This window comes from Protopterus annectens, chromosome 5.part0 (assembly GCF_019279795.1).
Source record: "Protopterus annectens isolate FY-2018-M chromosome 5.part0, PAN1.0, whole genome shotgun sequence".
NCBI classification, from domain to species: Eukaryota; Metazoa; Chordata; order Ceratodontiformes; family Protopteridae; genus Protopterus; species Protopterus annectens.
In genome coordinates, this window is record NC_056735.1 from 1,813,459,932 (window position 1) to 1,813,481,609 (window position 21,678).

The window sequence follows — 21,678 nt, forward strand, 5'->3', positions numbered from 1 at the left end:
TCCTATTTATCCAAGTAATTATACATTATATAATAAATATGCAAAATATCTAGCACAAGCAGATCAAATAACATATTTGGGAATAGTGACTACTAAAACCATCAACAATATTATTCAATTAAATTGTAATCATAGCCTATCTATAATAGAAAATCATATAAGTAAATGGAAAAAGCTTTCTTTTACCATGGAAGAAAAACTCTCAATTATAAAAATGATTTTACTTCCAAAAATACTTTATATTATACAGTCAATATCTTTACCTCTTCCTAAATCAGTAATCAAAATTTCAAATTTGATGATTTTAAAATGTTTATGGTTCCCAAATAAACCCAGAGTAGCATTAACTTATCACATAAGAGACTGGGTTAATGGGGGTATAGGTTTACCTAATTTGGAATTATATTCAATTTCATCTGTGATTAAATCTATAATTATTCTTATAGATACAGAATATACTGCTAAATGGAAATACATTTCTAGAGATACTATCTTGGAACTCATATAATATCTCTAACTCCCAAAAACAAATAACATTCATTTGGTTATTAAAAAAACTATTTTCCACATATACTGAACTAGTACATAAATCTAATTATATGCTACTTCTCTTAAGTACCTTTAGAAACTTTATCTATGAATGTCCTGTGTATAAGGCTTTTTTCTTCTTCTTTTCCCCATTGCCTTTACTCAAGGAGTTATTTTTTCTTCTGATTACATTAAAATGTCATTATTTAAGGATAAGAATCTAATATATTGGTCTCAGCTGATGTTTTTAAAAAAAGTTTGACTGCATAATCAAAGCAGTGGACTAATGATATCCAGTAGATGACATTTTCTTTGGTTTTGGTACAGGTAAAAACAAGGCTTAACAGTAAGTTAAGTAGTTATGGTCGGTAGGAACTGGGTTGTCTGGATACTTATTAGGTGGTAACAAACTGAGAATCTTGGTAAATATGACATTGTCAGAATAAAAAATAATACATTTTGTTAAATTCCATAAGGGTAATTCATCGTAGAAGCAACTTTAGTTATTTCCATGATTACAGCTTCCTGTTACATTTACAAGCTTACCATTTTATATATTTTAAATACCAGTTTTAACTTTTCATGTCAGAAATCATTGTGCACCCATTTGCCACTAATCTCTGCTTGTTAATGCCATACAGTGACTAGGCAGTTCCAGTATAATACATGTAATTTCCAGAAAATATAGTAAATCCAGTTATGTAAAATTTGAATGGTATAATGTTTGAAATATAAAACTGTTTTGTGAATATTGCAAAATAATAACATTAATTTTTAATTCTAGGTCAAAAGGAACTAGAAAATGATCTGGATGGCTTTCTTTTTGGTAATATACAGCCATCAGGACCACAGACATTTGAAGTACCACTAGAATCTACAACTAAAGAAATTATAGTCACCAGTCAAAATACAATAGTTAGTACTGAAGAAACCTCAGTATCTATCATCTCTGATATAAGAAATGAAGGTAATGAGCAATCAACAACTTTGACTGCAATTCCAGAAGTGGCAACTACAGGCCACATGGATATGTATGCTATTCTAGATAGTGACCAGAGTGAAAATAAAAGACCTCCAATCGACAGCCGAGTAAGTGCCCAAACTCATCTTGAGAATGCATTTCATTTCACTGAAAGAGACATCAAAAATTACTTTTCTTCAGTAACTTATGCTTCACCCACAATCAGTATGGATAGAAATGAAATCCATGATGTCAATACTGAAAAGTTTCTTGGTTTACCATTGAGAAACTTCACTTTGGAAGAAGATAGCTCAGGTTCGGGAATGGATAATTCTGGTCATAGTCATGAAACTGAAAACTGGCCATGGTCTACTACAATTACTGAACCAGTTAATTCTGCTGTACCTGAAAGCTGGCCTGGGAATGATAATTCAGCTTTACCCATGGATAATAAAACCATTGACATCAACATTCAAGATTATGTCACAGCCAGTCTTAATGACTCAGAGATGGGATTCAGCATACGCTCTGAGGCTACTGAAGTTGACATCACAGTGGATGTCAATAAAAAGTTGGACATAACCGAGAATCCAGGATTTATTATACAGGCCCTCAAAGAAAATGCTTCTTATGTCATGCAAGGTGCAACTGAAGATTTGCCAATATTTTGGTCTCCAGAGTCATTAATAACCAAGTCTTCAAAGCAAACACCAGACACAACTGGCTTTTCTGAAAACGGCATTGCTGAGTTATCTCCACAGGTAGAAACAACCAGTGGTAGCAGCACAGCATCAGAAAAGAGCCTGACTTATAATCCTGTCACAGTTTATACTCAGGTGCAACCTGTTCTGATGAAGCAAAGCACAGACATGGTGGCATCTCAGCCAGGAACAGAATCACCAGAAATGAGGCTGACAATAACAGAACCATTCAATGCTGAAGATCCTTTGAGGGCAACAAATGCTGTAGAACTGCCAGTCACTGACTTGTCAGTCATGTCCGAGACCTCTAATAACCAGCCCAGTACTAGTATTAGTGGTAGTACTCAAGTAGAAAAAGAATTAACTGGAAGAGCGGATGATAAAAAGGAAGTTACTAATGAAAAATTAGGCACAATGGAATCAAACCTGATTACAGAAATTATTATTCCTGAGAAAGAGCTAATAGTGAAACAAGTTACAAGTTTTCCAGACTCAGAACTGAAAGATGATGCATTTTTTAATGCAAGAGCCACAGATGCCACATACATGCTAACCACAGAATGGTCAGGCACTGACGTGTCTCACAAGGGCAATGATATGGCAATCTCATCTGATATAAATAATGAAAATCATATATCAGCTGGCAGATTCCCCACAACTGAATCAGATAACATTATTGAAGCAAGTACTGCTACTAAGATACCAACAGGATCTTATCATAACAGTGCATCAAACAGACTAATTCCAGCTGCATCCACTAGTAATGATATAGATAAACCTTTTACTGGATCAACAGCAACAATATATCATTTTACAGAACTGCCTGTGCTAACTAAAGATATTGACTGGCAGAATGACAATATAATTAACTCTAATAAATTCCCACACATGGATTCTGGTGATGTCTCAAATACTGAATTGTACCCTCCTGAAACAACAACAGCAACAAATCTGACAAACTATGAGTTCACTAGCAGGGAACAATTGATGCCTAATCCATCTTCAGAGGGTCACTTTATTTCAGAAGCTGTTGATGAATACTCTGATTTCAAACCCACACAGACACAGTTTTTTCCCACTGCTGAAAACATTGATGACATTATAGCAAAAGACCATGGTATTTCTTTGGACCTAAACCAGTCACAAGCAGTGTCACATCATGCTAAAACACACCAAAAGGAAGATCTGGGATTGAATATGGATTTCATTGCAGATATGCATTCAACAGATATTGCCAGCTTAGCTATGCCAACTTCTGAACAAGGCAGTGTTCAGCCACTGCCAAAACAGGCACTTATGGTATTTTTTAGCCTCCGGGTTACCAACATGGTATTTTCTGAGGACCTTTTCAACAAAAGTTCTCTGGAATACAAAGCTCTGGAGCAACGCTTCTTGGATCTTGTAAGTTTCCTTTGCAGGATTACCTGCTTAAATGTTTACTTTTCCTAACAGCATTCTAATTGATGGCCAACTGTGCATAACTGCCTTAGAATACTTCAATGCGTTACTTAAACCTATAGTATATTCCCTAACACTAGATAATTATCATTTTAATATTGTCTATAGCACTTGTTCTTGGATAATTTTCTGATTTAGTTGCAGAGACTCTTTTTTTTTATTTTACAAATAAAAAACATGTTTTGATCCATTCATCCAATCATCCATCTACAGCCCTTAATTTTTCCCATTTTTTGCACATGAGGTTGCAGTGTCACTTTAATATTATCTAGGGTCAATGCTCACACCACAAGATGGCTAGACCTGTTGTCTCCTTCTCAGTTATATAATGGTATATTTATTTCTCCTCTTCACTCTCTCCCTCTCTCTCCCCCACTCTCGTCACATATATGTACATCTATCGATCTGTTTTATCAAGAGTGAAAAAGCTGTTACAGCTGACGGAAAATTAGTTGATCGAAAAGTGCTGGCTTTTCCACTATGAGATGAAGGTACAGTGGGGATTGGGGCATATGCCCTTTCTCCACTGTAATGCAATCTTGGAGTCAGCATATATAATTAACAGAGGGTGTTTACATTTTTGATGGGTTGTGGTCTAAAGAGGCATCCACAATGCAAAGAAAACTTTCTTTTATTGCTCTTTGACTAAGCAGTTGGACAAGAAGATGAATAGCATGTCAGACTTCCAAATCATGGCATTCCAATAAGGTTCAAGATAGATATTTTGTGGACATAATTGTAATATCTCAAAGTATCCAGAGCCTGTCTAAACAAACATTTTTGCTATGCATACCTCTCAACGTTTAGTGCAAAACATCTGGACAAAGCCAAATATAATGGAAGGGGGTGGGGTGTTGGTGGAGACAAAGGCCCAGAAATAGGGAATGATTTAAAACATTGCTCTTATAAATTTAGAAAGTTGCTAAAATAACATGTTTTGTTTAGCATGCATTTTCTGGAGGATATGAAATCTGAACCTCAAATGTCTGTCATTATTTAGTGATTTCACTCTTTGATGGTTTGTCAGAAAACCACAAGCTTTATGAGGAACAGACCCAAAATATGAGGTAAAAATCTGGACATTTTGTGGAAATCTGGACAGTTGATAGGTATGTTGCTGTACACTGTTTATTCAGTGGCTTATGTAGAACCTGTCCTTACAGAAAAATGCATGTGTAAGTTGGAAATGTACAATATATTCATGTCTTCTAGAGCTTACTTTTATGACGGCAGTGCACAGAAGGAAATAAAAGCATAAAGACAAGGCTTAAAAGACTGGGTTCTTTACAGAGCATACAGAGCATAAGTTTTCTGTTTTAGAAATTGATTGATATAGTTGAACATTTGATGCATAATTTTCCCAGTTCTAGTAGTGCAATTGCTAGTTTCCTGAGATTCTTTCATTTTTCTTTATGCAAAATAATTGTTTTTCATGACTAAAGGAGGACAGGGCAGTGAAACAAAATGCTCTGTAAAAGGCAACAAAACCTGGTGAATATGTGGCCATTTTTTTATAAAAACAGAAGAAACCAGGAGTAAGTAATTTACATATGTACTGCACTTTAACATGACCTAGTCACTAATCGCTGCAGCAGGAGAGATGATGATGAGAGCTCCCTACTGTTTTCTACAGGGATACAGGCCTTGGTTCATTGTAATATGATTTTATTTGCAGCATGATTTGAGCTTATTTTTTAGAGTCGTCTGCAGATTATTCAGAATGGGGACTCCATATAGTAGAGAAGGGAACAGGTAGGTAGTGGACAGAGTTGTATTGGTGGCTGTATTCATAAATTTCTTTTGCCGATGAAGCATCCCTAATTTGTATTGTCTTTTCTAGATTGCATTTTGTATGTGCAGATCAAAGTTAATTTTATTGTCTATGGTCACCCCCACTAGTTTGGCATGTGAAACTACTTTAATTTAATGAATATAGCTTAAAGTTGGATGAGAGTGTTTTAGGTGCAAAAATAATGAGTTTGGTTTTATTGGGGTTTAGCAGAAATTGTGTGCATTTAGCCAAGTTTCAATACAGGAGGGGGCAGTCTGGGTTATTTGCTGAAGGCATGTTATGTTGTTGGAGGAGGAGATAATGGTAGAATCATTTGACTTATGAATGTGCAGTTTTGACTGCATGTGTTCATCTGTGAGACAGTATGCAACCCACCTGACAGTATATGGGTTGATCTACAGATAGGTGAGTTTTTTCAATGATGCCTGAGTAGAAGATTGTGTCAAAGGCCTTTGCTAAGTCTAGGAAGGTTGTATGCACAAATTTGCCCTCGTCCAGGGCTCTGGTGACATTCTTGAAGAAGTCCACCAGGTTCCACAGGCATGATCTGTCCTTGACAAAACCAGACTAGGTCAGGTCAAGTGTTTGAAGGCTTCCTATATCTTTCTTGATAAGATCCATGATGATTCTATCCATGGCCTAGAAGATAAAACTGGTTAGGCTTATATGTCTATAGTTCCCAGGGTTGGTGGATGCACCCCCTTTGTGCAAGGGCATGACTGCAGCTGTTTTCCTTTATGCAGAGACAAAGTCAATGCTTAGGTTGTGGTCAAAGACAGTACTCAAAGGTGTTGCTAACTCCTGTTTTAAATCATTTAGAACTCATCCTGGGATGTTATCATATCCCATAGATTCTGTGTATTTAGTTTTGGGGAGAGCAGTTAAGACCTACTCTTTAGAGATACTAGGTGTGGAACAGGTGGTAGGAATATTCATGGGTATATGTGGTGGGGATAGGGGGAGAAGTTTTCACTGAACCGGTCCACTAGTAGGTTGGCTATTTCTAGTATATGTGGTGCCATTCTCCACAACTGCAGCACAAATCTGGGCTTTTCCTTTCAGGATTTGGATGTAGATAAAGGATGCCTTATGGTTATCCTTAGCCAGGGATGGTAATTTAGATTCATAATTAGCTTTAGAGAACTTTACAGGCTGTCTTATTTGCTTGTCCAAACTGAGAAGGGTGTGCTTCCAATTCTGAGACTGTTCATTCATGTTCTTAGACAGCAATTTCTTCCTCTTGTTGTATAGCCTGTTTATGGCAGATGTCCACTAGGCAGGCTTGTTTTTTCTACAGGATCTTGCTTTGGTCCTATCAGGTATGGCTGAGTCAATAAAAATTGTATAAGTGTTTATGCAGAGCATTGGGGTGTAGCCCAGTACAGGTGGCTTTGGAGAAGGTTTTTTATCCTAATTTCTCCGGGGGGGGGGGGGTTCTGATGTAATCATTACTTTGAGTGAGACTGATTTATGATCAGACTTGACCAGGGTGGGCAGCACACTTGTGGTGGTATACTGATCTTCCATGTTGATGAGTACTAGATTAAGAATATTTGGGCCCCTTGTGGGGGTTCCAGCTGTCTGTTCCAAGGCATTGGAGTTAACAAAGTCCAAGAACCTTTGGGTGAGCATATTAGCACATGTATAATTTTCCCAAACTGTGGACGGGTAGTTAAAGTTACCCATAACCAGAGCTGGTTTGGTTCTATTTTGAGCGACTCGAGTAGATCCAAGTAGGCAGTGTAGATATCATGGTTTATGGAGGGGGACCTCTAACTGACGATAATTTGGAGGGGGGTCTTTCCTACAGTTATTTGCACTTGGAGTAACTCTAGGGAATCGTTCTGTTTAACCAGTCTAGAGGTGTATTTATCTTTGATAAAAATTGATACTCCTCCTCCGCCTTTAGTTCTCACAGTTCATTTTGTGGTCTGAATGTGAGGAAGACATTATAACCCGGCATGGCTGGAGTGCTGTCCATGACCTTAAACCAGGTCTCTGTGACTGCACAGATGTCCCCATCTTCCAACGTCAGGACTACTTCCAGTGAGCGCAGTTTCAAATTTAGACTCCTAGTGTTTAGCAGCATAACCTTGAGGTTGTTTTTCAAGGATATTTTTATGTCGGGAGAAAAAATAAAACCTCATAGTTTAATTTATTTATTTATTCACTGTTTGATAACAAAAGTATTGGACTCATCCAAAATAATCCATTTCAGCCATTGTTAAAGCAAGGCAGCAACACATTCTTACAAGCTGCACAATACACCAGATGAACAAAACCAGGGTGTTCTGAACGGAATCAATAACAATTAAAATGTACAGTTCTGGGTTGCATTAACCTTAATGTTACTTTAAAATGCTCACAAAATAACAATGTGCTCAGATGAGTACACAGACTTGCTACAAAGCTGAATTGTCATGAAGGCAATCTTGCTAAAAGGGTACAACATTTATTTTGCATTTTTATGGCTTTTTGTCATTTATATTATGGTTAATGAATGTTGTTGTGCCCTTTGGTGGTCCCTGATGATACAAACTGCAAAAAGCTTCAGTTTTGCAGAGTTTGATCACTAGTTGGCAGCTGACGTGTACAACTGAGAAAAATGCCACACCAAAGGGAAAAAAATAGAACAGTCATTCTACATGCTGTAGAAAGAAAGGTGAGGTGTGCATTTCCCAGACTGGGCAGCCCTACTCTTTACCTTTTACATTTGTGAAATGTCAATGGTAAGTTCCTTCCAACTGCTTTGTTGAATCTGGAGCCTTGGACAAACACAGTCACTTCCATGGACAGCAGCAATTTGCAATTTAGAATAGGTTTCATTTGCCAGTCAACTGAACTTCTGCACTTTTAGGACAGAGGATTTGCTCTGTTTGTGGATTTTTACTTTCCCAGTCTGTAAACATAGTTATAGTAGTGCCTTCATAATCATAAAATAAGTATTACAACAGTTTTTTAAACTGAAGTGCTTTCCTCTCTTTAGCTCACATCATTCTGCTTTTACCAGGACTTCCTTAGCTCTCATAAGTTCATGTAATAACCAATAGATACCTTCCCACTAGTAAAATACATCTGAGCAACAAAACTAATCCATCCTGGTGGAATAGATGATTAAAAAAATAGACTAAGAAAAAGAAAGGATGACTTGGCACTATAACTGAGGTATCTGACGTCAATGAGCAAGGAAATATATTAAAAAATAATTGTTCAGTGGGTTTTAAAGTTAGGTCAGCCATGAGTGCCTATGAACATAGCATAGTTATGCACATAATAGTAAAGAGACACTATTGTTTTAGGCATACTGTGTGCACCACTAACCTAGCTACCAATAATTTATCTATAACAGATAGTGACCAGTTAAGTATGGTCAATAGTAGAATTGTAGAACTATTTTCTAAAGTTTTCTTTGGTGAGAGGTATTCTATTGCTGCCCTTCCTAAATCCCTGAAGTGTATGTGTGTTAAGACTGTCTGAAAATTTCTGAAGTGGTTCAGCATCTACTAAATAAAATTAAAATGGATTTAGCAGCCAGCAGTGATGGCTTGAACAAATAATTTCCAAGTAAGATTAAGAAGTAATTAATTTCTTGTTTAATTTGCTTTTTCCAGCAAAGCCTGTTGACTGGTTTTGTGCCCAACATATGGAAATTGTCCTGTGTAGTTCCTGCAGATATGGGTGGAGATGTCAGAAGCCCTAATAATTGGAATCCAATCAACTGAACCATTACAGGAGAAAAATGCTTCGAGTGAACCATTGTGAAAGCAACTCTGTGTAATATTACACTAACAGCTGACACTAGCCAGAGAGGATTTACTTCTGTTTTTTTTTTTTTAAATAAAGGTCATTAACATAACATCATGACAAAAAAATCTGAATAAGAATCACAAACAATATTCATCAGGCAAATTGTTAACAATCCAAAAGTTATTACCATGCAAAATGCTTTCTGATTGCCACATTTTGTATAATAGATTGCTCAGCTGTAATGAATTATTATCACTGTGGTTACCCCACCTTTAAATTCAAACCATTCAATGAAAACCAGCCAGAAACTAGCAGAGTTACATATTAATTATCCCCTACATAGCTTATACACCACCAGTCCCTATTATTCCTTTCTAGTTAACTTATGAGAGGTGAGTAAGGCTGCCAGGCTATGTCCCAGTCATTAACCTCTTTGCACTTTTAATGTCTTTAATTATTGTCAGTCTCCTCCCTTTACCTGCCATCACCATCCCCTGTTTTAATTGCCTAATCTCCTGCATAAGCATATTAACTTCTTCCATTCTGGGCCACGTCTTCCTTTTCCACTTTCTTGTTATGCATTTTTTTGCAATTATTAGGGGGGTAGACAGCAGCAGCATTTTTCTTGCCCTCCCAAACTTCACTACTGGTTGAGAGCAAGGAAGAACAAATTCTTAGTATGATGAACCTGCTCCTTTGTAGTTCTATTCACTATTTCTATCATATCTCTTGTAAAACTATCCATTTCAGGGCAATCTGAGAAGATACATTGCGAATCACCTTGTGTGGGGGCAGTGTATCTCTAGCACTGGCCAAAAGATCCAGAGAACATTTTATTTAACCTAGCAGGGGTATAAATGTGACAATAGGGATGCTTTCATTCAAAGATTCTAAACCATCTGATTTTTGTACCACCTTGGCACTTGGAAAACTTCATCCCACTGCATACAAGAGTATATATTTCCAGTTTGCTCTTCAAGGCATTTGCCTGATTTTTTAAATTATTTTATATAGCATTCCATAAGCCCTACTTATTAGGCCCTTATCTATAGCATCTGGTAACTTAGCCTCCTTCAAAAAATTGCACCAACTCCAGGCTATCTCCTGTCCCTGGAAAACTCTTTGAATGTATCTACTCTCCTCCAAAGGCTACCATAAAAGGTGATATATGAGGAATCAGAGGTGAAAATTAAAGTGGGTGCAGTCCTCTCTGATAATTTCTGATTGAGCAGAGGAACTAGGCAGGGGTGTCCTCTTTCCCATTTGTTATTTTGCATTATATTTAGAACCACTGGCAAAGAAAATAAGGGACTCAGAAACTCAAGGATATAATCGGAATGGTAGTCTAGAAAAGCTGGCTCTATTTGCAGATGATTTTATTTTATTCCTGACAAAACCAGAAAGAGATATTGCATTGCTGTGGAACATTCTGAGACAGTTTCATATCTTATCGGGATACAAAATTAATGAAACTAAAACAAAGGCAATAACAGTAAATTATGTAGCCACATATGAATTGGTTAAGCAATATCCATAATTATGGGGACATAAAACAAAGTATCTAGGAGTATGAATTAAAATGATTATGGTGTGGCAGCTAAGGATACGTGGGACGAGACTAAAACGTTAATACAGAAACAGAGAAAATGGAAGCTTTGTTATATGGATATGGATAGTAAGATACAAGAAATTAAAATGTTTTAGTCCCATTAGTCTTATACACAGCTCAGGTATATTTTTAGCAACCAGAGGATAAGTTGTGTATAGCAATTAATAAAAAGCTAAAGGACTTTATTTGGGAGAGGAAGATGGCAAAAGTCAAGTGGGATAAGCTGATTCTTCCAGTAGAACAGGGCAGAATGGGATTACCTGATTTGAATAGGGTATTTCAGAAGTACATATTTAAGGCTCCTATGCATAGTACAAGCAGAAAACTATAATTCAAATTGGAAAGGGATGATGATGAAATGGTGGGTTGGGGCGCAAGAAACAGTGAGAGACTGGTATTTTGGATGAGAATAAAAATAATCATACAGAATATTATATCTATAATGTAGAAGAAAGTATCCTAAGAACTAAGCCAACATGGGAATGGAAACAGGAGATTCTGCCGATAAGGATTACTGCAATTAGGGATATAGGCAATACAGGGCTGGAATTTATTGGAGAAACCTGGCAAAGGAACCAAGGTATTGGGAGCAAATAACTAGAGAAGGAAAATGATAGAATGGGAAGTTGCCAAGAATTTATTTGGACTGCAGGTTAGACATTGCCTTCCCTATCAAGGATTGATATCAGAGTATAAGCAAAGAGAAAGAAATAGGGGGTCCTAAACAAAAAAACAGCACTGGTAGATTTTTTAGTAGAATCAAGAACAGAAGCTGCAATTAAAAAAAGGAATAATTAGTAGACCGTATAAAATATTGCATGATATTTATAAGAATCAATCAGAGGAGGTTAGAAAGGAATGAGAACAGAAACTGGATAAACAACTCACAAAGAAACAATTGGGGGTGGTATATGTATGTCTCTCAAATATGCAACAAAATCTAGAAGATTTGGGGAATTTTGCTTTTAAATGTTTACATCGATATATTTATAGCCCAAGCAGACTCCAGAGAATTTTTCCTCAGGTAGACAGCAAATGTTGGAGGTGTGATGGGGAACAAAGAGGTAATTTGGAACACATTTTATGGGAGTGTGGTGAGTTGGGAGACTTTAAGGATTCCCTGCTGGATGCACTGCTTGAGATGCCAGGTGGTCAGATTGATGTGACAAGGGAGATGATTTTTCTGAGCTATGATACAGAATTGGAATTGTTTTGACATGGTAAGGCCTTGCTGTTTCCAATTATGGTAGCTGCCAAAAAAGTAATTGCTAGAAAATGAAAATCAAAATATAACCAACTATACTAGAAGTAATGAATATAGTAACAAAGATAAAACAACTGGAACTGAAATCTTTAGAAAATGGTAGGAGCAAACTGCGTAGGAAAAAAATGAGAATTGTGGGAACAATACATACAGGGGAGGAATGAGGTTTAACAGAAGGCAGGACTTAAATGAGCTATGTCATGTTTGGCTGAAAATGATTGGGCAGATTGTAAGTGATGTATAATGTTTGCAACTAGGAGTGTGTCAGTATGGTTTGTGATGTAAAATGTTTGTAACTATAATTGTCTTGGTGTGGTTTGTTTTCATTTATATAAATGTATGATTGCCTATGTCATAAGCAATGGTTTAATAAAGATATTTCTTGTTTAAAAAAAGGCAGAAATTGAATAATTTATGTAATGTTGCTTAGGTCATATGATATATAGCAATAAATGTGAAGTATAATGTTTGTAAATGTGAACTTGTTAATACATTTTGATTACTTTTATATAAAAGTAAATTTGCCTATATCACAAGTGATAATTTAATAAAGGTATTTAAATAAACACAAAACAAAACAAAAAAAGCCCCATGAAAGATATTGTACGAATGATGCAATAAACATCCTAATTATCTGGATCTTGGAGTCTAAGTGCAATTTCAATAAACTTAAATCTCTACCTTCCTTTAAAATTTTCTGCTTGGTTTCCTTCCACATCACTTTAGCTGCCTATTCCAAATTCTCCCTTATCCAACTTCACAGATATTTCATACTAGCATGCCCCAAATGAAATGGAAACTGCAGTACCAAATCATACTGGGAGAATAGTTAAGTGATATTGCCTTATCCAGATTTATTTTGCATTCAGAAAAGCTGATCAAGTTATTTAAAATTTCAAACAACATTTTAACGTCAGCCTGTGGCCTTAATAGATGCAAAATAATATCATCTATTAATAATGCTATTTTATGATTGGTTCCATATGACTCATATTCCCACATCTGTTAATAATGCTATTTTATGATTGGTTCCATATGACTCATATTCACACATCTGTTAACGCTATTTTATGATTGGTTCCATATCACTCATATTCCCACATATGTAAAGCCCCAATTTTTGCCGCCAGTAACAAGAGAGAGAGGGGGGACATCTCTGCCTCATATTACATGATCAGTCAAAAATATAAGACCCAGCCCTCTTTGTTTTTATTTTGACTTTTGATCACCTCTATGTATAATAAATCATGCCAACAAATACTTTTGGAAACCTAAATGTCTGCAAGACCTCAAAACATTACAACTAACTGATACTATCAAATGCTATCTCAGTATCCAGATTGACTAGCACTACTTTTTTTTAAGTGACACCTCTTTCTGTAACATCAACATTCTAATATGATTGTAAAATGTTTGTCTACCTTGAATAAACCTACATTAGTCTATTAATTTAGATAATAATTTCACCAGTCTGGACGCAGTTTGCAACATAAACAGCTTGTTGTCATGGTGGAGAATGGATATTGGCCTAGAAGAGGTTGGGCCTAAGGGGTCTTTCCCCTCCTTAGGGATTCAAGCCATCACTGCCATCCTCCAGGATTTAGGTGGTTGGTGACCATTTATAATTCTGCTAAAGATCTCTCTCTGAACTTGCAATACATTCAGAAGGCATAAATTTCTAACTTCAGTCAGAATCCCATCTATTCATACAGACTTATCAAATCTCAATTTTGAAATCACTGCCTTAAGCCCTTCCAAATGAATTTCAGCCATAAAAATCTTTGGGTCTATATTATATATTCAAAGTTTCAAAACTTCAAACCTCATATGTTCAACAACATATGAGCGAAGTTTGAAATTTCGAAAATATAATAAACATTAAAAAACAAAACTTACCTTAACACTCTGAGCAGGGGGCAAGCCCCCCTGCACCCCCCCACACCCCCCTACTTAAATATACCAACTCAGAGATCGCACTTCAGTGCAGAAAAGGGAAAATTTCCCATTCTGCGCCAATACGGAGCTGTTGCTTTTAACCTTTGAACTTTTCAATGTTTGATCATATAGTGTCGACCATATGACATTCGAACTTTTAAAATGTCAAATAATTAATAGGGACCCAAAATCTTTAATTTTTCTATCATTAATTCTAGGGGCACCCATTGTAGAAAGCTATTCACCATAGGTCACATCACTGCATCATCTCACCTTCTTCCTTATAAAGTTGTGCATAGAAACCTTAATAAATCTCTAAGATCTCCACTGGCTGTCTCAGGCTTTTCTTTTCTCATGTAATGGGGCATTTTAATTTAGAAACTAGTCTCTCTACTTTTTGCTGCTAAACTTTTCTTGCTAGTAATTGTTGGGCTCTGTGATTGCCATCAAATAACATTTAGATGAAATACCTTCTCCCAGTTATACTGTCTAAGTGATCCACTATTTTCCTTATAGCCTCTTTCCATCTTCTTCTCTCCTGCCTCAGAATTGTCAAACTGCATACATAGTTGTGCAGTCTTTGTTATTTGGAGGTGGTCCTTAAAGTATTTCTCCTGTGCTCCCACATCTCTTTCTCTTTTATTTGTATTATTAACCAGAATTTAGTTTTCATGGCATCACACCTTTCCTCCAATTCTTTACTTTGTGTGGTTAAATTATTCAACAGATATTTGCGTTGTAGACTGAATCCAATTAGAGAAGCCATTCCTTTTTAATAAGTAGGTGGAAAACCCAAGTTTGATACTCTTGTTTTGTTTACTGGTTCCCTTAGACTAAACTTTACTGGAGCATGATCCAAAATCACAATAAGGTCTCTAATAGTCCTGCTAGACAGATAGATATACTGCCATATTTATCTAACCCTGCCCAGCTTATAAACCTGGGTAAATAATTGGTACAATCTATCCGATTCTTTGTTGACCACCCTAAATCTTCACAACCCGGTACCCCTAGATATTTTTTAAGATATTTCCTTCTCTTATAATATTTCTCATTGCAATTCCTGTCTCCACCCATTGTCATTAACCCTTGCTAAAAACTCAACCATTGCTTCCACTGTGCATCTTACCACCCTCCCTCTTTGTGAATTTGCGAGGAAAGCAGATGCAAAGGTTATTCTATTACCCCTTCTAGTCTGCTGCTATTGCAGTGAGTCTGCCCTGATTGCCAAAATCTTTCTCAACTACTCCGACTGCCAGATTAATAATAATGCTCCCCTTTTTCCTTTCAGTACCCAGTTCTACCAAGTAACAATCCTTATAGGCCTCATCTCTTGAAATGAGTATACTCCTCTTTAGTTAAATTAGTCTTTTATTGCAATATAATTGAGATAATGTATCTTAAATAGGTAAAAACTCTCTCCAGTTTAACCTGCTCTGCGAGATCATTGACATTCCACAAGAATATGCATAACCAACTCATTATTTCTTACTATTTAGGAAATTGTTCAACACTCAAGCTGTTTGTACCAGGCTTAGCCATTGCTGAGCACTGACCTACCTGTATATCTCCTTACTAGCCCTTGTCAGCTTTATTTTTAGTAGGATAACTACTCTTTACCACTTATAACCTTTCAGTGGGCTTTGGGCATTAACTGTGTTATTTGGACTGGTCTGCATGGCACTAACTTTCACTGTATAAAGCTCAATTAGCAATGGAAGAAATAATAATATTTTGTATTTTATATAGCAACTAGCAGAAATGCAAAAGCCAAACAAGTAAATTTAAATCCAAATAATGAGAAAAACAAATTGTTGGGAGATATATGCCTGGCATACATGGCACCTTCAGACTCCACTCTGATGGAACTCCTTCATATTTGCACAACAACAGCACTAGAATTACTCATTCTAAAGACTTTAACCTTGCCTGTGATATAAATGGACCTGTTGGAGACACAGGTATGTATCCCAGAGACTGCTCATTCTCTGGAACAGGCTCCCCATTCATGTTAAGCAGAGTTCCTCCCTAACACAATCCAAGTGTTCCTTGGACAGCTGGATGGGAACCAGAAATTTATCTCTGGTTTGACACCTATGTCTCCAATAGATGCAGGCCACCTATACATTGTTCATCTCTGAGGCCTCTGCTTGTAATCATCTCTAAACCCTTGCTTACACTACAAAGGGCACGAGAACTGGTCAAAGATTTTGGATGCATGACTAAGCCTAAAAAGGCACAACTGGTCATTAGTCTATTACTCACCTATGAACCTATGCACCCTTGACAGACTCCAGCATTATCTCTTTTACCAAGCATTAAGTTCAGAAAACTCAGCACAGTACCAGATTCCTTGACGTATGCCTAACTGCATTTATTCTGGAAGAAAGCAGAAGCTGTGGAAAGGTTTGGCTGTGCTGTGCCACTTTACATTTATTTATCCTTTGTTGACAGGGTTAGTCCTACAAGGTTAGTGGCCTCATATCACAGGAGACCTGAGCTGGAATTTACACCACTAGGAGAAGTTTTCTAGAGCATTGAGGAACTTCTCCTACTCTTTTCAATAGGTAAAGAGATATGTTTTACATCTACCTGCGCCATCACCAACTCAGGCTGATGGGACCTCAGTTTAGCATCTCATCTGAAGGATGACACACTCAGAAGTCCAGAACCCCTGTATGCTGTACTGCAGTGGGAATAGAACCCACAGCTTTCTGCCCCAAAGTTGTGTGTGTTACCTGTTGTACCACTGACACTGACTGACTATCATCGCAGAAAAATTATTTTTCTCACTTGTCCCAGTTCTGTACCTTACTGGTAGATCAGATACTGCAAAAATCAACAGTACTCTAGGATTCTGGGGTCAAAACCTCTAGAAAAGACTGAATATATGTATACCTCAGTGGGTTTTAATAGTGTTTGCTGTATTTTTGTCTGTGCTGACTAGGTAAGTAGTGCAGCAGACACTGGTAAGTGTCCATGACTCATGCAAGGACTCAAACTGCCCTTTGTTAGAGCAAGCCTTGTGATGCCATTCTGTAGGTACCATTTTAAAGGGTAATCCTCTGTAGTGAATTTTTATAAAAAAAATTGTGAAACTGGAAAATACTTTGCCTCAGAGAGAGAGAGAGAGAGAGAGAGAGAAACAAACAGAGACAGAGAGACAGTAAATTTACAGCCCTATCTGTGGTTTTTTTCTTCCTTTAACTAGGTCATATCAACCATTAGGACAGGAGAGCCTTCTACATAGGCTGCAGTGGGAGCCAAAATGTCAGATAGATGTGTAGCCTTGTTATGTCTACCAGATGATAGATATTGTAGTGGGTTCTGGAGCATTTTTTACTACTGGTCAGAACTGCCTATGTGAATCCATTGCCCATCCTAGACCTGAATGACCCCAACCCAACTTCAAGAGGGTTCCTCTCCTGCTGGGCCTATCCCTAAGACAACAGGAAGTCCAGATGGTGCCATTGGATAGTAAAGATGCATTTTCACACATCAATCACTTAAAGCTTCATACACTTTTCCTTAAGTCAGTTTTACTTCAAGCACATGGTAATACCCTTTAGCTTTTTAACTGTCTCCAAAAGTCTTCATCAAGGTCTTGGTACTAGTGGAATATGGATTATATGTGAAGGGCCTTTTTGTATTCCCTTACTAAGATGATTTGCTTCTGGTGACTTCTTCTAAGAACCTCATAGTAGAGGCCCTCTTTTAGACCTTGCCATGGCTGAAGTCATAAGGAATCAGCATGAATTGGTAGAAATCAGCCCTGGTTCTGTTACAGAGGATGAACTTCAATGAAGTGGAGTTAGAAATTAAAAGGGCCCGCAAAGTCAAAGCCTTAAAATCTTTGTTGAGACAGCAGAGGTTGTTGGAGGTTCCCACACTTTTACATCTCGTGAAGCTGGTGGTAGACACTGTTTTGGCTTCAGTGGTCAGATGAAAGTGCTGTAGTGGACAACAAGATATTAGTAGTTTCAGTACCACCATGAACATATGGCTCTATTTATGATGTCATGTTCACCTTTTATATTAATTATCAGTGAAAAGGCCTTCTCTATACTTGTCCTGTAATGGTAGATCATTCACATCAATCTAAATTTGAGACATCCCTTTTAAAACTTAACCAATCAGCAGTTCTGACAACAGATTCTTCACTAGTGTTGGGCTCCCACACACAATGGATCCTTACTGGTTGAAAGAAAGTGGAGTGTTTGACAGCAATGGCTGCACATAAACCTGCCTGAGCTGACTGCAGTACTGCCTGCACTGCATGGCCTGGATAGGGTGCTAAAACTTGAAACTCTGTGGTGAGATCAGAAAATCAACCCATGGCATGGGAACTAAACAATAATTAGTGATGCAGTTACAGCACCTGGGCAGGTATGTGATGTTGATGTAGCAATAAGCCAGTAATCATGGTATTTTCCTGCATGCAGTTAAAATCTAACTCCTTGTGACATTGTTTTCAGCATTTACCTAGAGCAGAAAATTGCTGGCCGCTTCAGCCAGAAGATCTATGTTGTGTGGAGAACACCCAATGTTGATCTATATATACTTCTCAACTGTCCAGATTTTTACCTTATATTTTTGGTCTGTTTCTCATAAACTTTGTGGTTTTGTGGCAAGTCACTGAGGATTGAATTCACTAAATAATGCCCACTGTTTCAGTTTCAGACTTCATATTCCTTAGAAAAATGCATAACACAAAACTTGTTACCTTAGCAACTTTTTAAATTCATAAGACCAATATTTAAGACCTGTCCCTATTTTTGGGCCTTTGTCGCTCATTATTTTTTGCTTTGTCCAAATTTCTTGCACTAAGAGCTTGAGAGGTATGTTTTTCCAGAAGGGAAAATAGAGTCCTCTGTGTGTTATGCTCACTGTAGAGCGGTGAAGAGGAATGGGCAGTTCATGCTTCTCCAAACGGTGACAGGCTACATTCCTTCATACCTTTCTATTCTTGGTTCTGCATATATTAACCAGGTTTGGAGAAAAAAAATAAAGATTTATTCCCATCATCCCTTGGCTATCAAGAAAGCTGGAGTTAGAAGTACCCAGCAATGTAGCTTTGCAGCTAGCCATTCTGGGCCAAGCTAGGGATGTCTGTTGGCTACTGTATATCAGAACTAGGTTGTTATGGAACATCTGTTGGTCCTGCCAGATGTTCAGACAGAACTCTGTGAGGATATTAAAGCTTCTAGAAAACATTTTACTAAGCAGGTGTATTCTGTAGATTGAAAGCAGTTCTGTATTTTGGCAGAGAGGTACCCTCTTCTGCCTCAGTCATTGAACCTGCAGTTCTGTTTGGCCTATATTAGACAGATGCTTAGTTTAGGTGGCAACTATTTCATGGTTGAAATGCATGTTTCCATCTTCTTGGTGCATCTTTCTGTTATGGACAGCGTCTGACTCGGTACAAGCCATTGAGTTCTTGGTGGGGATTCTCCATTTTCTGCATAAACTGTTTTCCAATGTAATAAATACTTCAGAATGCAAATGCCCCTACCATCTAGAAAAAACTGAGGTGATCAGATCCTTGTAAATAGAAAGATGTCTGGAGGTAAAGATTGAGAAGTTTATCTGGTGTTATTTTGAAATGTTTTGAATGCTCCTTACACTTCCATACGTCCTGTCTGCTTTTGTATCTTAGCCAAAATGAGTTTATCTCTTTGAAATCATGGATCTCACATCTGCTAATATAATATGTCTCTTTACAAAGGCTATGAATAAAAACATAATTTATTCTGCTGTTTTACTTTATTTAGTTAAAAACTCGACAATGTTCTACACAAAGGTATAATGAGCATTTTAATTTATTTTTAAATAACCCCATGTTTGGTAAACTGGATCATTATCTGGTTAGTTGATAAGAAGGAGTGAGTCAGATTGTTTGACAGTACTTAACCCTGGATATCTTAATCTACTGAGGTATGTGAGGACTTGCCACTGAATGTGGTGCATTTCAAGTTTTTTTTGTTAATTTATTTTCTACCTTCCTTTACAATAATTCAGTCTGGAGCTGGAAGGTTGCTCAAAACTGCAAGATAGGATGCCTTCAATCAAACTATCAGATTCTTTTCTTGGTGCTAAAATATGACTGGTTAGATTAAAGAAGTCAAAATTTGAATTTGCCATTAAAAGGAAATATTAAATGGTATCCCATTAAGAACAGTGGTAGGACCTGTATCATTCATTTACATTTCTGATGTTGTAACAAAATTAAACAATAAGGTATTCTTTTTAGCAGAAACCACCTTTTATATCACACAGCGCTGATACACCCTTCTCGATACTTGTCTCAGCAGTCTGCCCTTGACATTAGGATTAATAGTAGTGGATGACTGGATGAAAGATTAACATTAGTTAAATCATAAAATGTGTTTGTTTATAAAAGCCTATATAGGGAATTGACAATTTTACAGAGGGTGATGGAGCTTTCAAACTTATTTATTTGTCTGTTTGGTAACTTGGTAAGTGGACTGGCACAGTAGACCCTTTTCAGCCATATTCCAGACTAAAAGTATAAAACATAAACCTGTAAGTGTCAGGTCCATCTACTGCATGTCTTTGGAATGTGGGAGGAAACCAGAGCACCAGGAGAAAACCCATGCAGACACATGGAGGACACAACACAAACCATGAAACACATACTTCACAAAACCAGTGTGCCACACAATCACAGGCTTTAAGGAAAAATAACATACCCAACATACTAGTAATAGGTGACTCTATAGTCAAGCACACTAACGTCCCACTCACTAGGCTGAATAAGGAGAAGGTTACTGTTAGCTGCCTGTCAGGTGCCAGGATCCACCACATAACACAAGCTCTCAGGTCACTCCAGAACAAATACAAATACGACTCTGTCATTGTCTGTGTTGGTGTGAATGACCTGAGCCGTAGCTTCCTGGACTACATGAAAAGAGACATGGAAGAGCTCTCTGATCATGTAGCCCAGGTCGGTATGACCCTGACCCTGAGTAGCATCCTGCCCTCACCAAGAATGATACCACGGTATAAAGCAAAAATGATCAATTTCAACAATTGGATACATTTCTGGTGTCATTCAAAGGGGATCCAGTGTCTGTCCATCTGGGATGACATGCTCGACAAGCCACGCTGCTTTGCTAGAGATAGCTTGCACCTGTCACCCTTAGGCTTTTGAATACTGGTCAAGGCTTTTGCCACCCCCATAGTGCCTTTTTTAGGCAAGGCTCAAAAGACAAACCCACCGCCGTAAATAGCACAAGTAACAAATAAACTGAGGGTAATGCTACTCAATGCCAGAAGTCTAAACCTCAAAATGCATGCACTCAAGGCACTCCTCAGTATGGAGAAAACTGATATATGTGCAGTAACAGAAACCTGGTGTAAAGCTCCAGAGAGCACCCCAGCACTATCAGGCTAAAACTCATATCATACATTTCGGCCACAAAACCCAGACTGAAATAAAAAAGGCATGGGCATATCCATATTCATCAAGGATACCCACACCTCCAGGTTAGTGGCACAGCACGATGCTTCAGAGATCATCCATGTGCAACTAACAATGGGGAAAACTGCAATTCAAACTATAGCTTGCTACAGATCACCCACCATGCCCCGGACCCCCATTCTGCATTTCTGGAAACACTGGGAAACATAAAGGTCCTACCAAACACCCTAATATTGGGTGAG

The 21,678-nt window shown here is 37.5% G+C and overlaps 1 protein-coding gene across 1 annotated transcript in view; it reads left to right on the forward strand.

Annotated features, from left to right (window-relative positions):
• IMPG2 (interphotoreceptor matrix proteoglycan 2) overlaps positions 1-21,678 on the forward strand; it is a 1,485,782-nt gene that overhangs the window by 935,078 nt on the left and 529,026 nt on the right. The window contains exon 15 of the mRNA XM_044072040.1: positions 1,313-3,591. Coding sequence (XP_043927975.1) covers positions 1,313-3,591 — 2,279 coding nt within the window. The remainder of the gene's footprint in view (positions 1-1,312; positions 3,592-21,678) is intronic.